Genomic DNA, 17,646 nt, shown 5'->3' on the forward strand with positions numbered 1-17,646 from the left:
GCATATTATCCACCAGGCATTATTCACCAGTGCATTATCAACCAGGCACTGTTCTCAACTGCACGAACTATCACGCACACATGGTGTTGGGGTACAGTGCTACACACGAGGCATGTTTCAGAGGCCCAAGGTTATCAGTTCGTCATCACTGCTGTGCATATCACCATGAGCACAAAATCACCATCTTGCCATCATTTCGGAGTACAGGACAGTCACCCACGTAGCATCCAGCAGTGGGGGGCTTTGATGCAGTCAATCATCCATTTATGCTTCCAGGATGGATGAATGAATGAGAGGATTCTGGGCTTGGACATCACACGGGTACCTAGAAGGTTTATCAATTACGAATCGAATTAAAAAACGAAAGGAAGCCACTTTCTTTACCTGCACGTTTATATTTACTCAAATGTCAACTTTTATAAATATGATTTTAAAAGATCGATTTTAATTTTGTACAAAATAATACACGAGGAACAATCAGATTTGAGTGAATTTTTCCCTATTCTAAGGAGGCTGGCGGATATCTCTGGCAGTACACAGGGTGAGAAGAATACGAAAAGGGGACGAGGGGCCTTGTATGACCGATGCGTTGCACGCATGGAGTGTGCATGTACTCGGAAGGTTCGGCCCTTGCACGCGAAGGTTTCCACTGGTCCAAACTGATTTTTGTAACGGAGCAAAATGGAGATGCTTGGTCTAGGAAAACACAGTGTTCCAGATTCTGACCAAAGGTTTACATGTAATAAAAAAAATAGCGAAAACTGCTAGAGATCCTCCTCCGCCATAAAAATCAATGTCCCACCTTCCCCCTCCTGCAAGTGCAAAATCTTAAGGAGCAACTCTGTGGCGTGTCCGCAGCCAGGATTTCACCAGCAAGGCATGTGTTCCTAAGCAGGGAAGGTCAGCCAAGGCCATGCCTGCGTCACAGATTCAAATATAAAATATATATTTACATTGCAATTATAATATCAGAGCATCGGTAGACGTGCACGAAAGTTCATTTGGAGATAACAATTAATACTGTTTGTACGTCAGACATCACGAAATGAGACACTCGAGTGAAAATGACACCGGCTTTGCCTTGATTTCTCTGAAAGTGAACACAGGAACATCTTTTTAGGAGGGATGGGGGTTTGGGCGGAGGGGAGGTTCCATTTTGTACAGTACTGCCATTCACTGGTGGAATGTCTGAAAACCGTACAATGTGATCTCTGTGGCATAGAATGCTATATCTGATGAGGGACTGGAGCAAGGAATGTCACCTGTGATAAATGTTTGAAGCATGGAATGTCACCTGTGATAAATAAATGTTTGGAGCATGGAATGTCACCTGTGATAAATGTCACCTGTGATAAATGTTTGGAGCATGGAATGTCACCTGTGATAAATGTTTGGAGCATGGAATGCCACCTGTGATAAATGTTTGGAGCATGGGATGTCACCTGTGATAAATGTTTGAAGCATGGAATGTCACCTGTGATAAATGTTTGGAGCATGGAATGTCACCTGTGATAAATGTCACCTGTGATAAATGTTTGGAGCATAGAATGCCACCTGTGATAAATGTCACCTGCGATAAATGTTTGAAGCATGGAATGTCACCTGGGATAAATGTTTGGAGCATGGAATGTCACCTGTGATAAATGTTTGAAGCATGGAATGTCATATCCACAGAAGGCATGTGCAAGGAATGCCTTTTTCTGCTAAGGGACAGGAGCAGGGAATGTCATATACACTGAAGTTCTGGATCAGGGGATGCCATGACTATTAAAGATGGAAGGATTGGAAAAAGTAATGTAATAGCTAATAAATTAGTAGAGCACGTAATGCCATATTTGCTATATGATTGAAGACAAGTATGGATTGCAGCAGGAAATGTCCTATGTACTAAAGGAATGGAGAAGGGGATCTCATATCTGTAAAGTAGTCGAAAGATCAACAAATATAGGGGTCTGTTACAATAAAGAAAGGGGTGACCCGCACCCCGAACTTAAACGAAGGGAAAGGTGGCGTCAGCATGTATTTTCCCAGGAAAAACAGAAAGCACAGTATCACACTTGGGTAAGGCGGATCACTCCCCGTCTCTCACTTGCTCTCGTTTCTGGCTGGGTTTATTTCATTTGTATTCTAGGGTGTACATGTTTGTACTTGGGTAGCCTACATTGTGTTATGAAAATACCATCCTGGATATAGACAAACCTCATCATTTAAAACCTGACAACATTTGTCATAAGCATTGTAGGGCCATGTTAATCCCAGCAAAGAATTGTGATTTGAGCAGTAGTGGCGTAGATTATGCATTGTTATACGTCACTCCTACAACAGTCGTACATGAGTTGCTAAGCACAGTCCCGGCCGGTGTGTAGATGTCTTTTACAAGGGTCTCATCTCCATATCCCGTACACCTGCTAAAGGGTCAAACTTGATTCTGGTGTTTACAAATGAATACTACAAATTGTTCAGTATGTACAAGTCAAATAAATTGCACTTGGTCTTCCGATGATCAGCAGTCATTGTGTGGCTATATTTCTTTCTAAGAAACATACATGTATTGTTTATTTGCCTTGTTTTGCATCCTTCTTTTCCCTAATCATATGTACATGTTTTGGCTCAGTTCAACAGCACATGGTCCTTCCGCTTGCCAGCATCCCGTAACAGAATAAAAGTTCTCATCAGCCTGGATGGTGAAGATGTCCAACTTAAATCAAATTGATTGTACCTTCTTTTTCTGCGACTTCTGGTATTCTCATTTTGTTTGCTCTGCGGCCAAGAACTGGGCCAAGGAAGGCACACATTGGACATGTTTGGAAATACTGTGAGAAAGGAATTCACATCGAACCCCGCTTGTCCATAAGCTGTGCCGATCAGATCAGCAGCGAGCATTGAACCCGTTGGGTGTGCGCCTGTCCGCCACTGCGTCTGATCCCTGGTTGATGCGCCGGAGGTATTTGTTCAGATGCATCTCCTGCCCACACTTGGCCTTGGGCCTGAAAACTGCAGACTTGGAGCCTGAGACCTCCAGCCTCGTTTCAGCTGGATAGACCCATCCACAGGGCACGGGTCAGCTCTGTCGGTTTCCTTCGGCACCCCCCACATCGGCTTGGTGGTAACCAGCATGATGTTGTGGAAAATAAGTTCTAGTTGCTATGCGCAAGACAAGCGAAGTGTGGAACATCACCAGGCCTGCAGAGGACACTGCAAAGAGAGAAGAGAAAAGCAGAATGTATCACTTGCTCTGTGTAGGAAAACTGAACGCTTTTGTGACATTTCACATCGTCATAAAACCACAAGTCATAAAACCACAAGGCACACCCGCTTTGTCATTTCATTTTCTTCTCAGATGGACCCACAGGAGATATATATTGACAGGAGATATATATGTTGAGGGATTCTCTTATTTTTTAAACAGAAATAATGCAAGATATGGGAATGCGAGAGGTAATATCTGACAATGTACATAATAAAAGAAGCAAAATGAAACAAGAAAACAAGGAAGAAGGAAAAAACACAAGAGAGCGCTAGAGAGAGAAGAGAAAAAGTCAGAAGAGCACACTGCAAATACGGTATATTTTTTAGGCATTTCCATGAAATCTGGCCATTGCATATTTAACGTTCGTAAGGTGCCGCCTAAGCCCGGACAGTATCTACCACTCTTTAAGTTACTAGCTGATCAAGAGGTATGTCTTCAGTTTCCTTGTTCTAGTTGTAGCAAATTTTCCAGCTTTCTAACACAAACATGTAGTAATTCTTGGAACTATTGGTCTGCCCGCGGAGGCCTCTGTTTCTTCCATACCTGTGCAATCATGGTCTTAGTAAACATAAAACCATAGTAAATGATACCCCGTATGGAGGTTGAAGAGATTGATTATTCTAAGCCAAAGAACATGTTGTACAGCTGTACCCTAGCAGTATATTAATATGACACAACATTCAGGCGATACGCAATAGATGTTTACTAGTTACTTTGCCCAAATAGGTAAATATGAAATCCCACTAGAGTACGGGATTTACAGCTGGCAAACATGTTTCAAGCCCGAAAGACAAGTTTCTTGAGGTGTGATTCCTTTAAGGTGTTTTATTTATTCTCTACGTTGCCTCCACTGTCCCCCCTCTGACACTGGATACAACTGCATTACGCCTGTGTCCATGTTGGGCTTAGAGTGACGGGTGGGTCCCTGCCGCTGGCCTTGCACAGAGAGGCTTGCTTCAAGCAAACATGGCAGGAGATAAGGCCACGTCAGCCGGACTCTAGGGCACGTCTCTTGAGATGTCACTTGCAAACATCAAATCTTATCTAACGTAAGAAAATGGACGGAGAACCTCTCTTTCCTAGTCTGGCTCAAGGAACCCAACTATTGTTACTGTTTAGCCTGACTCCAACCTGGAGATGAAATTAATACTACCAGGAAGAAAATGTAATCTTCTTTGAAACTGCGAGTGCTCACTCTACCTCTTCTGAATTGCTTTTCTTCACAAGTTCTCACTTAACGTAGGAATGCATTCCTTCTTTCTTGAGACAGTGAGCCTAAAGAACACTCACATCTATTGCATCGATGTATTACGTCTATTTATAGAGGACCCTGCCTATATTAACCCTTAATCTAAACCTCCTCTCTATATCATTGGCCTACGCAACCTATAACCCTTTTTTTCATCTGTCCATACCATTGCCCTTTCTAAATCCCTTCCCCAAAGTATCCTTCGTCTAAATTGTATTCGATCTGTGGTGAGCCAATGTCTATGAAAACCCACCTTCCTAGCTTATTCCCATCTCTAATGTACCAGTGTTTTCATTAGAACACTCTCAGTAGTGTCCTTCATTCTCTTGCGCCTATGTGGCTGTCTTTCTGCATGTCTGTTGAATTGTATTTACCTTTGAAAGCTTATCTTTGATCAGAATTTCTGTGTCTATCTTTTTATCCATCCCTTAGTCTATATATCTAATCATTGGCTTGTGTGCCTAGCTATCGGCCCATCTGTGCCTATGCTTTCCTGTTTCTCTATTGTCTATGGGCCTCTGGCTACGTATTAATCACTCTATCTATCTGTCTGCCTATCTATTAATCCTTCTGTCTAGCTGATGTTTCTATTGGTCGCTCTGTTGGACTGTGTACCACTCTGTCTGACTGTATAGCTTTATTCGTCAGCCTGGCCCTGTCGGCCTGCCTCTCTTCATCGTACATATGTGCCTACCTGTATTCTTTCGCCCTGCAAATTTGTTTTGGTCCATACAGAGTTATTTTCACCTTAAAAGGACCTATTTTGGTTCTTTTGTTTTTGGGTCTGTGTTACTTATGTCCTCTCAGATTTACACTCATTCATGAGGATAAGAACTGGAACATTAGGGGGAGATCAATCTCTAAGCCACATAGTATCAATGGAAAATAGTGGGATATTGATGTAAGCTTTGATTGGTTTTAGGAACAAAGGCGTCTGACGTCTGCAGTCTCCCTTAATTTTTGGGAATGAAACACAATGATCACTCTCAGATAATTAAACGTATCCATCCTCAGACATTACTAATACATTAGCAAAGTTCAGTAAATGCTACACAGGTGCAATCTCTATATAAAATTAATCAATTACAGTATTCTTTGCTCTGAACCTGTAGGCTAAAAGTTGAGGTGAGTTGTTGGCCTCAGTCTAAATTGATATCCATTATGCATGTTCATTCTAAATATTATTATGCTGTAAAAGGCCAAATAAAAGAACACAGGAACCACGGTAAAGTAGGACTATACACAATGATGTACAGGTGGAAATATTCTGTCAAATGTTACGTGGATGAAATATCTTGAAAACCCCAAGAAAATCCTAGGAAACAATAACATATTATAAAACCAGGGCCACATTAGGCAAAAGGCTCATAGCTTTCTGTTTTTTGCCGATTTGTCTACTTATAAAGTCAGACATGACATAATGCGTTCATCTGTCTGCTGCTATTTTAAAAAAGCAAAAAAAAAACAGAAAAAAACAGATCTTAATTTGGGGAATTCTCCACTCTGTCAATATTCACGCAGAATGGGAGCCCTGCGTGGTGAAAACAGGGATGGCTCTTCCATCAACAGCTGCAGTGGTGCACAGGGATAATGTTGTCAGATTGTTATACCCCTCGGATGGTTCTAGTGCTAAACAGGAAAGGCATCAAGCGCAAGTGGACATGTCACAGGTCAATTTGATAAGAAAATGCACCAGCTGCAACTTCATTTTTTTGTAGAACGCAAAATGAACACGAAAAAACATACTGACACAACAAGCTGCCACGAAAGAAACATGCAAAAGTACAGGCAGAAATGTTTTAAAAAATACCAGAAAAAGGGCTGCCCATATAATTTATTATGCAAATACCGAAATGAGCCTGGTGAGCTCCTCTAGTGCGGTGGGCGCGGAGAGGCGCGTCATTGGCTGGCTCGGGTGCGGAAGGCTTCAAGGTGGGGTGCCCACCCTGGCCACTGAAGGGTGCAGTCATTATTGGACTCGAGCGGCATCCCTCGCGGGCAGCATCTCGCCCTATTTTGATTAAAGCAGCGCAACGTTTCCTGGCTGCGGAGGGCTTGTTTCAACAAGACGCATCAAAGTCAGCTGGGGTGAGGCGGGAGACTTCATCAGGCCCCGTCAGGGCCCAGCGCCCCGCAGACGGATGGGCACGGAGCCTTTCAAAGGAAACGCTGTTCTGGGGAGGGCCCGACGTGCCTGGCCGCCTGCACGATTGAGATTTGTGGCTCCCAGAGAGACGGGTTTCTCAGCACTACAAAGAGTGGGAAATTCAGCAGGAGTAGCCGGGAAGAAAAATTTAGAATTACCCCCTCACCTTTTACTGGAGAGAGGGGGGCATCAAATAAGGCATGTGGTGGACTCTTGCCAAGACTTTGTATGCTTTTCAAAGCTGAAATCAGAGTCAAACAACCTTAAAAATGTGCCCTGGTATGAAGATACTTTGTTTACATTGTGACTGCCTATTCTGGCGACTGCAAGAATAGTGGGTCTGAGTACAGGGAAGAGCTCTCCTCTCTGCAATGGATGGCCCCTTTAAGCTATCAGAGGAGACGGGACTTATGGGGAAATGGTTTTTATGACCATCTCGTAGAGCCTGACCTGTTCAAAAAGTGCAGGGGCCTTGTGAGCTCACACTTTTGGATATATTTGAAGTTTGTTGCCAACACGAACACAGAGGAGTTGCTTTAAAAACTTGCCAAGATGCATGGGAGCACTTTAATTGGGGGGAAATCCGCTACGAAGTTATTATGAATCCTCATCGGGGACATATCGAACGATCAGGGGGCTTTAATGTTGAACCATGGGGGTCTACTACTGCCTTCTACTTTCAATGCTAGGCGCTGGTTACTGAGCACAATAATGTGAAAATATATATGTACTTTGGATGGAGAGAGGTTACTTTCATTTTGATTCCTCAGTAGACATCTTAACGCCAGGACATACATGATGCGTACAGATCAGATGGCAACCTAATGTTTTAGTATTCGTCGTTGAAGAGGTAACCCATTTATTGTGTATGTATATATTAGTGGTTTTGTATAAGTATCGGCATCTCTATAGATCAGAGAACACATATGAGCGGGGACATCTATGGTAACTTATAGATCTATGTTGATGTAGGAATACGGACTACCATCCTGACTTACAGCTCAAGGTATTTCACCAGAACATCGTCTCAATATTCTCGCGTGCTCATATTATCATGACCAAAATATCAACAAGGTAAGTATATGCAGGTAAGTACAGGTTGCCCTTGCTTAAATTAACATATAGGTACCTTGACAATATATCTACCTGTCTTCAAGATACATAGATGTGGAGTTAAGAATAGTTAGTTTAAACTTACCTACATGCACTTATCTGCTCGATAGTTTGTCCATGTTATTCTGGTAGCATAATATTATTGAGATAATATTCCGACATGCACCACAGATCAACGCTTATGTAGGAACATGACATCTATGATATCCTATAGCTAGTTCAATGCGCATCTATGAAAGGGGCCTCCATGGAAACCTATAGATCAATGGTTATCTATGAGGAAGGCATCTATGGTAAACTACAGATCAGTGATCATCTGTGAAAAAGTTAAGAGATGGTAATCAATAGATCAAAGTTCATTGCGAAAAGGGATAACAATGGCAGCTTAGATACACAAACAATATTCACCAAACAAGTTCCCAACATCTGGCAGACAGAGCTGAGGTGAACCATCACACCGTGAGGTTACTTTTATACTCATTCATCTCTTATTGGCATTATCTGAAAGTGAAATTAGACCTGTTGGGCTGATCATGTACATGGAATTTATATTTTCCCCTCTCTGTATCCCTGAACATTTGTCTGAATGGTCCATGCACAGTACATAATGATCCAAAGATTAAACAAGATGGCACTCACCAGCACTGGAGCCTCTGCGCAGCTTTAAGAGGAACAAAAGAGTGTATCTTGAAGATCACAGGTTTGTACAAGCAAAGACCGAAGACAACAGCAAATGTATGTACCTTCCAAATGATTGGTAAGAGCATTTACAGACCAACCAATTCAGCTTCAAACGGAGCAAAGCCCCCAGACACCACCATTACACAGCCGCCACCCTTAGGACAAACTATCTTATCAGGTTCACAAACAGATTTCAAGTGGGACGCCTTGACTCATCATGAAACTCAACACTCAAAATGAATCAATGTAAATGTAAAAATGTAAATTTGATACTTGTATAGCGCACTACTCACCAGCAAGGGTCTCAAGGCGCTTGTACGAATACCACTGTGGAACCCATCCTGGCTTTCCCTGTGAGGCGTCCACTGCTGGGCACCCCCAAGGTGGAGGCCAGGCATCCTTAGCGTTGTGGGGGCCGTTGTGGAGATTAAGCAAGCTATTGCCCAGAGTTGCAGAGTGGGACTCCATGATTGGAATAGGCACCAAGGCGAGAATTATCAGGTCTGTGGAATTTTTGAGCCCAAGACCCGCCGAGGCGGGGAATTGAACCCTGGTCCCGGGCTAGACCTCTGCATCAGGGTCTGCCGCTCTAATCATTGAGCCACACTTCTCCACTCAATGGTTGGTATATCCCACCACTTATTCAATCTCCTCTGAAACCTGAAAACAATCATCCCATGAAAGACAAATCTGCAGCACCATAACTATCATTAAATCTAAACTTTACTATGCTAAATTGCTTACATTTCCGTCTTCCAAAATATTTCCCTCTACCAAAATGCCAACATGCACCATCAAGTCATCCAAAGTCCAACAGACTGATTGGTAGCTGGGCAAAAACTTTGTGACCCAATTACAAAATGTCCTTTTAAACTCTGATCAAGCACATTAAGTAAAAAATTCCACTATAGACCTGTTGCAACATAATCTCCCCGGAGCTGAACTCTCTCTTGGCTCCTTCTATCACTACACTTACACCTCTTGCCCCTTTCTGCTAATTATGGGTTATCCATTTGTTAGGGGATTACCAGAACCCCCGTATCACAGTGCTACCTCCTCCTGCTCCCTACCGCCTTCCTTGAGACTTACAACTGTACGCCAGGTTTCTTTGTTGCAAGGTTCTCGCAATACAAGTCTCAACTGTATCTATAAGTTTATAGGTATCTTATTAAAAGCACTGGAAGGCAGGGGCTACACTTGACACCTCTGCAATTTCCTGATTGTGCAAGGAAGGAATTTACACATCCTAACATAAAAATAAATATTGCAAAGTAAATACTCACAGAGTAAGAAATAGACTTTTTTCGTCCCATTTCTCAGGAACTAATCTGACAGACTGTCGTTCTCCAGACAAATTTTGCTAAAATTCACATGGAGCGCTCTGAAATAGCAGCCTTTCCTGCGACGCCGTTATCAGGATCGCAACAGCAATGTCAATACTCGCAAAAAAACTTATCACATTTAAAGTTCAAGGCCGCCTTATCTCCAATCGATACATGCCACACATTTCCCGACAAGTCGGAGCTAGCATTTAAAATGGGGTGTTTTTTTAAGCTAATGCACTGCTATTGGATTAGCACCAAATTTTGGAATCCATCCACATGTAAACTGTCTGTGGTTTATTTAAACTGCATTTTCCCGAATAAATGTGAATGTCACAGGGTAGCGACAGCCTTGCCTCTAATTTATCAGACTAATTGAATCTCATAGGTTAACTGGAAATAAGATAACATACCTGAGTCCACTATTAGTTATCATTAGTATCATGATGCGTCAGTGTCCATATTAGCAAACATCTATACAAAGTAGTACAGTCTGCAAAGAGACCTTTGTCGTGTGAAAGCCACTTTGTATACATTTTGTAAAATCAATTTCACACTTTTTGAATACCTCTCTAAAAAAAACTTGAAAATATAGAATCACACACTGTTGCCTACAGAAAGCCACAAACTATTGTGGACGTTTATGAAAAGGACAGGAATGAGTTAAATTGCATCACACTATTTTCCTATTAATGTAAAATGGACACACGTAGACTTCCATCGAGAGATCAATAATTTAGATCCTCAGAGTTCCATTCGTAGATACCAAGTATGGAACTCCTTAGGTCTTCCTGCAGAGTTGGCAATTATGGAAATCCATGTCTTGCCGAGAAGGGGAAACATCCTTAACCACGAAGGCTTTTCTACGCGTTACGTTTACAACGGTACACTTACCACGTAAACGTCTTTACAACACGTATGCCTTCCACGACCGTCTTTACCACGCAAGCTGCACTGGAACGTGTTCATCTTCGTCCGGTTCAGTCCGTTTTTGATGTCGGTGAAGACGTGTGTTAAAGGGTAAAAATAGAAAAAGGGAGCTTGGGGGGTCTCCCCCCATAAATAAATAAAAATGCGTGCGGAAAAAAAGGGGGCTTGGGGGATCTCCACCCCTCCCCAAAAAAGAAGAACATGTTAAAACGTCGGGAAGTGGTGACAATCGGCATCGTTTTAGAGGAAACGGAATGACGCTTCCTCTTTACGACATAGGACATAAGCAAAGAAGATCGAGGAGAAGACGTGAAGAGGTAAGGGGAATAAAAGTATTAGAAATATATATACCTATAGATTGAGGGTAACGGGCAGGGTCTATAATAATGATTGCGGGGTCACGTAAGGGTACAGGAGAGGGGTATAACCTTTACCAAGAGTAATCCATTACCATGCAAGTATGCGTACTAAAGGAATATTCGTGGTAAAGGTTGTGCGTGGAAATAGCATTCCGTTGTAACGCATGCGTGGTAAAGGCATACGTTGCAACGGAATGCGTTGTAACAACATACAACCGCCGAGAAGTGGTCAACTATGGAAATCCTTAATATTTCATGTAGAGAGGCTTGCCATGGAAATCTTCAGAATTTCATTGAGAGAAATCAAGCATGGAAAGTCTTGACATTTCATGGAGAAAGAGCCAGCAACGAAATCTGGCATATTACATGGTGAGAAATCAACCTATGATATACTTTAATGGAACTCCAAAAAAGACCAATCATGGCGAACCAATCAAATCCAGAGACCAAGCATGGACAGTTGTGGACACCAAGCATGGAATCCCACAGAAACATACCAAGCGTGGAATTGCATTAAGAATGACCCAGCAAGACATTTCATGGTCAGTGGCCAAGCACGCAAATCCATGGCATTCAATGGAGAAAAGAGTGTGCCTCTAAGACTATGAACTTTATGGCCATCCATGGTAATGAGTCTAGAAAGCCACAGAATGACAGGACACTAAACATGGGGATTCTTGGAAAGACAGTCTGCATAATAATGCACCAAATTTGATGGACAGAGACCAATCATTTCATTACAGTAAATAGAAACCAGCGATCACAGACACCTGCAGAGAAGTGGCATGAAAATCCAAAGAAGTGGAGTAAAGCCAAGCATGAAATGTAAAGGAAAGATGGCAAACACTATACTGCAAGGCGAAAGGCAAAGCATGACATTCTAGTGAGTTCCAGAGAGAAAGTCTGCTGGATTTTAAGGAAATACATGGTGACCAAGCATGGAAACACACTGGACAATGAGTCCAACTACTGCTTTTCCATGATGATCACAGGCAAGACAAGAGGGGTGTGCCAACACCTGTTCTGCAGAATGTACAATACAATGGTGGTATGCCAACAACCTGTATACTAGAAAATCTACTGCTTGCAAGTGCTGCAGGGTGCAACGTCAGAATACTGTCATGATGCAGAACAAGACAACACATCTCACCACACGGCGGAGAGCTTTACCGGCTCTATGTAAAGGCAGGCTGTGTGCGGAGATGAAGGCACATTCAAGATTCTGCATCTATCGTGAGGTAGGTGCATAGACTAGGCCCGAGATAGGGGCACCCATATTACATGCCATGTTCACAGCGGACGGTATACGAATAGATAACACCTAAGCTTTCTCTACTACTCTTCATCTCCCTACCTTTACTTTCCCCTCTCCAGCACTTCACCATTTTTTCTCTCTTTTTTATCCTCATGCCTCTTTTATCCCTACAAGAACCTGCTTATGTTTATTGCAGGGTTTTTCTAGGGCCAGGTGTTCCCTCACCATTGGCATTCACGAAATAAGAGGTTGATATTAATTGACTTAAAGCTGGCGCTGATAGGCTACAGACATATTACCAGCTGTAATATTGGCACACACAAGTGTTTTGGCTTAATCAGAAACACTGCAGGGACGCTACAGGTTTTACTGGATTACATACAGTTGTAGAGAAATCCATGCTCACTCACCTTTGGGTAGTAGATAGCAACACATGAAAGTCACAGTAAGAAATACATGCATACACAGAATTGTATGGCATCCGCTTACCTGTTTATTGGAAGACATGTTTGTTAACGTACTGATGCTGCTGGTATCCGTGACAACCATGGCTGAAGGGAAGCGGGTATGGGAATACTGGGGTGGTTCCTGCTTGTGTGCGTACACTGCAAATATCAAGAGAAAAACAAAAACAATTTGACTAAAGTTACTAACCTCAAACATGTGCATTATACAGAAGCCATGCAGCTCCCGCTTACTTGGCAAAAGCAACTATCAGAAGTTACTTAAAACAACACGTAACAAGAGTACGACAGCAAAGCTGGGCACACCAGCGCAGGTCGAAATCCCCAACTATTAATGCACATTCTGAAAGGGAGTGTACATCCTTCTGTGGCATCCCCATCGCTGGAAACCTGTTAGGTTACTACATTACTTTGTACCGCAATGCTGCAGTCACTTTGTGGTTGCCCCTCTGTGTGATTATTTTGCAGACTCAATGCTTCTTGCTTCCAGGATGCTGCCTTTTTGATGTGGGAGCGTGCAGTGCAGTGTCCAGGAGGAGGACAGAAGATCCAGTGGGGCAGATGGCTGGCCTGCATAGAGTGGAGATTGTGTCTAGGCAACGAGGTTAGTGTAAATGTTCTTGCTGAATGGGATGCAATGTGGCAGCAAGGGGGTTGCTTGGGGATGGGGTGGGTTGTGTGAGTCAATCAGGGGCTCACCAACTTTCATTTTTCCTATGAGATTTTTTGTGTGTAATGTGTTCCCATGGAAATGTTCATGTCATCGATTAAATAATGCCCATCCGCAATTGCACCAAGTGATGGGAGGTGTCACCTTAGTCTCTGATCCTATTCAAACAGTGGGAGGCATAAAGGTGATGCAACAACAGAACTCTGCACACTTACTCGCATCTTATTTAGATGTAGGACTATGTCAGTGGCTTAGCTGGAAAGACACATAACAGCGTAAGAGACTGATATCGCTCCAGGTGAAGGAGCTAGAATTTTTTACTAAACTGTAGGGAATTGTTTGGTATCCCTGCTGCTTAAATAGATTATTGAACACAGATTAATACATTACATATCCACAAAATATGAATTTCATTCGCCAATTAGCATCCAGTTGGCTGAATTCAAGCAGAGTCCATAATGCACACAACGAGGCTGGTGAAAGATTATTGTTATGGTGTCATCCATCACCTTATGCCTCTGCTCACGTGTTCATCATCCCATAACTGCCCTAACCAAAGCATGGAAGGAGGGCTCAAAATGGCCGACTATTTACAGTGACCATTCACTGTACCTTCTTTACCAGCACAACAGGAACTTCCTACAACTGGCACTCCAGAGTCCTTGGCAACACTGTCCTGCAGGTACCAAACTAATTATCACATGTGGTGCCCTCTTCAACTACGTGCTTGGCGACGCTACGTTAGCATCAAGGCGGGCATGATTTATGAAGCAAATCCTTACTGCGCTTTAATGGCAGAGACTTTATAACTCTAACTCGGTTTGAGTGACAGGTTCATCTCTGTGCAGCAGAACTTAAATGCAGAGGTCACATCTGTGTATGATCCTTACAGTGGTGTGCAGGTGTGCCCATTACATTTTAACCTTCAGCCCCTCACCATCACCATATCTTCTCCATTGCCATCTCCCTGAACCTGCATCTTTCCTTAGACCTTCTACACTCTGAAGGGGACCCTAGGCGTGTATATAGGGCCTTACAATGTTCAGTAAACTAATTGGCAAATAATATTAGTCAGACATTTTTGTAGGCCCCGATGTACAGAGATACTGGAAGGATTCTGCAAAGTTATATTTGCAACTGTCTTTCCTGGCATGGGGACAACATTTGTGTCATTTTAGGGAAAATCACCTTCCCTCCTCCGCTAAAGGCAGCATGGCTGTCCGCCTTTGCCCCAGTACTGGCCTTGCATGTGACCACCAAATTCCAGTCAACTCAAGGTTAAAGCTCAAATGCTTGGATGTAGTTTCATTCACATTATGCTCTATACTATATGTGCTGCACAGCTACATGTCTATCATCTTATGCTGCAGAGTGCAGTGACACTACTATTTGGAAATAGCGCTATATAATAACTGATATTTATTTGTCATGTGTACCCTCACTCCTGAGCTGCTCACAGGGCTATTTGGAATAAGCCTATAACACTCAAGCCCCGCCCAACTTCCAGGAAACACAAAATGGACGCCGTGAAGATCCTTACTGTGGGAATTCTGCAGCTGTGCGACAGTGGCCATGAAGGGCTGCTGGGACATGTGGCCTCCCGACTGCTGCATCATCTGCTGCTGGTGGTGCGGGCTGTGTAACTGCTGTGAGAACTGCACCGACTGCAACGCTGCCAGACTTCCCGCCACGCTATTGATGACGGGGACGCTCTGCGCTTGGGAGGTGTTGAGATCTACGAAACAGAGAAAGGACAACACATCCTGTCAGCCTCTTCTGTGCCTGTGTCGTCCATCCACCAACACGTGCCACTACGCCGCCTGACCAGCTACTACACATGACAGGTTCTATGGCCAACGGCGAGCCTGTAAGTGATGGAAACATGTCTCAACATTCCAGCGGCCGTCAAGGTCCAAGAAACCTTGAGCACAGGTAACAGGTCATCGCTGACCACTAACTCTGCACCGAGCGGTTGGCAGCTCTGACAGTGTCTTTTCAGATTTTCAGTTTTGTCTGATCAACAACGACTCGACAAAGACAACATCAGAGAAACGGACAATTACACAAACAAACAAAGACAACAAACGCAGATGATGCAGAGCAGTGAAGGTATTAGTATTAGTTCTACTGTTGTTGCTATTAATAATATTGCTATTATTATTATTAGTAGACTAATTAGCTGCAGTTGCATTATTATTATTATTACTAGTTGGAGTAGTAGTCATAGTAGTAATAGTAGAATTATTATTAGTAGTCATAGTAGTAATAGAATTATTATTATTAGTACTATTAGAATAAATAGTAGCAATTGCATTAAAAACATTGGTAGCTGTAGTAGTAATAGTAGAAGTATTATCATTATTATTATTAGTAGTAGTAGAATAATTAGCAGACGTTGTATTATTAAAATTAGTAGTAGTATTCATAGTAGTAATAGTAGAATTATTACTAGTAATAGTAGAATAATTAGCTGCAGTTGCATTATTAATATTAGTAGTAGTAGTCATAGTAATAATACTGGAATTATTATTATTAGTAGTAGTACTAGAATAAATAGTAGCAGTTGCATTATTAATATTAGCAGCCGTAGTAGTAATAGCAGAAGTATTATTATTATTAGTAATAGTAGAATAATTAGCAGCAGTTACATTATTAATATTAGTAGTAGTAGTCATAGTAGTAATAGTAGAATTATTATTAGTAATAGTAGAATAATTAGCTGCAGTTGCATTATTAATATTATTAGAGGAGTAGTAGTCATAGTAGTAATAGTAGAATTATTATTAGTAGTCATAGTAGTAATATAATTATTATTATTAGTACTAGTAGAATAAATAGTAGCAGTTGCATTAAAAACATTGGTAGCCGTAGTAGTAATAGTAGAAGTATTATCATTATTATTAGTAGTAGTAGCAGAATAATTAGCAGCAGTTGTAATATTAATATTAGTAGTCGTAGTAATACTGGAATTATTATTATTAGTAGTAGTAGTACTAGAATAAATAGTAGCAGTTGCATTATTATTAGGAGCAGTAGCAGTAATAGTAGAAGTATTATTATTATTAGTAATAGTAGAATAATTAGCAGCAGTTGCATTAATAATATTAGTAGTAGTAGTCATAGTAGTAATAGTAGAATTATTATTAGTAATAGTAGAATAATTAGCAGCAGTTGCATTATTAATATTAGTAGTTGTAATAGTCAGAGTATTATTTTTGTTGTTGTTGTTAGGAGCAGTAGCAGTAATAGTAGAAGTATTATTATTATTAGTAATAGTAGAATAATTAGCAGCAGTTGCATTAATAATATTAGTAGTAGTAGTCATAGTAGTAATAGTAGAATTATTATTAGTAATAGTAGAATAATTAGCTGCAGTTGCATTATTAATATTAGTAGCAGTAGTTGTAATAGTCGGAGTATTATTTTTGTTGTTGTTAGGAGCAGTAGCAGTAATAGTAGAAGTATTATTATTATTAGTAATAGTACAATAATTAGCAGCAGTTGCATTAATAATATTAGTAGTAGTAGTCATAGTAGTAATAGTAGAATTATTATTAGTAATAGTAGAATAATTAGCTGCAGTTGCATTATTAATATTAGTAGCAGTAGTTGTAATAGTCGGAGTATTATTTTTGTTGTTGTTGTTATTACTTTGTGCGATGGCCATGACTCCAGTCAGCGGCGTCATGATGAGGTTCTGCGACTGTTGCTGGTTGTGATGGGACAGGCTGTGGATGTTCGTCAGCGTGCTGACAGGGGGTAGCCCGCCTCCGGAAACCGAAATCTGAAATAGAACAAATGAGAACAGTCCATGAACCACAGACAGTTGCCAGGGCAGGCAGGTTCTAACAAGGGTGTAGATTGTATCATACAGTTTTGTTTACAGCTAGCATGGTGTTAGGGTGCCACATCACAGGAAGTGGTGGGCTGGGTAAAACTGGAGCAAACCCATTTCCCAACATTTTTGCTGTCTGCATCATAAGCAATGGAGCAACAGGTTTTGCCTCAAACCTAGCCCACACTATATGATGTAAAGATCTCCAAGGGAAATAAAGTAACAAAGTGCTTATGAAAAATATGTATGATTACAGAAGAAATATAGGTATGGCCATGAACCATGAATGACACTTTGCCATTGTACGAATTTCCATATTGCATGGTAAAAACACAGATCCCCTCCTCTTCAAACCCTACTTTCTCGGAGATC

The 17,646-nt window shown here is 41.6% G+C and overlaps 1 protein-coding gene across 2 annotated transcripts in view; it reads right to left on the reverse strand.

The window, feature by feature from the left end:
* Positions 1-375: 375 nt before the first annotated feature.
* HNF1B (HNF1 homeobox B) overlaps positions 376-17,646 on the reverse strand; it is a 115,197-nt gene continuing 97,926 nt past the window's right edge. For both annotated transcript variants that reach the window (XM_085649499.1, XM_085649500.1), the window contains exons 6-9: positions 17,091-17,223; positions 14,980-15,174; positions 12,795-12,910; positions 376-3,195 (exon numbers count right to left, since the gene is read on the reverse strand). In XM_085649499.1, the coding sequence (XP_085505625.1) occupies positions 3,175-3,195; positions 12,795-12,910; positions 14,980-15,174; positions 17,091-17,223 (465 nt within the window). In that variant the 3' untranslated portion in view covers positions 376-3,174. The remainder of the gene's footprint in view (positions 3,196-12,794; positions 12,911-14,979; positions 15,175-17,090; positions 17,224-17,646) is intronic.

The sequence above is a fragment of the Triturus cristatus genome, chromosome 3_2, assembly GCF_964204655.1.
Source record: "Triturus cristatus chromosome 3_2, aTriCri1.1, whole genome shotgun sequence".
Classification (NCBI taxonomy): Eukaryota; Metazoa; Chordata; class Amphibia; order Caudata; family Salamandridae; genus Triturus; species Triturus cristatus.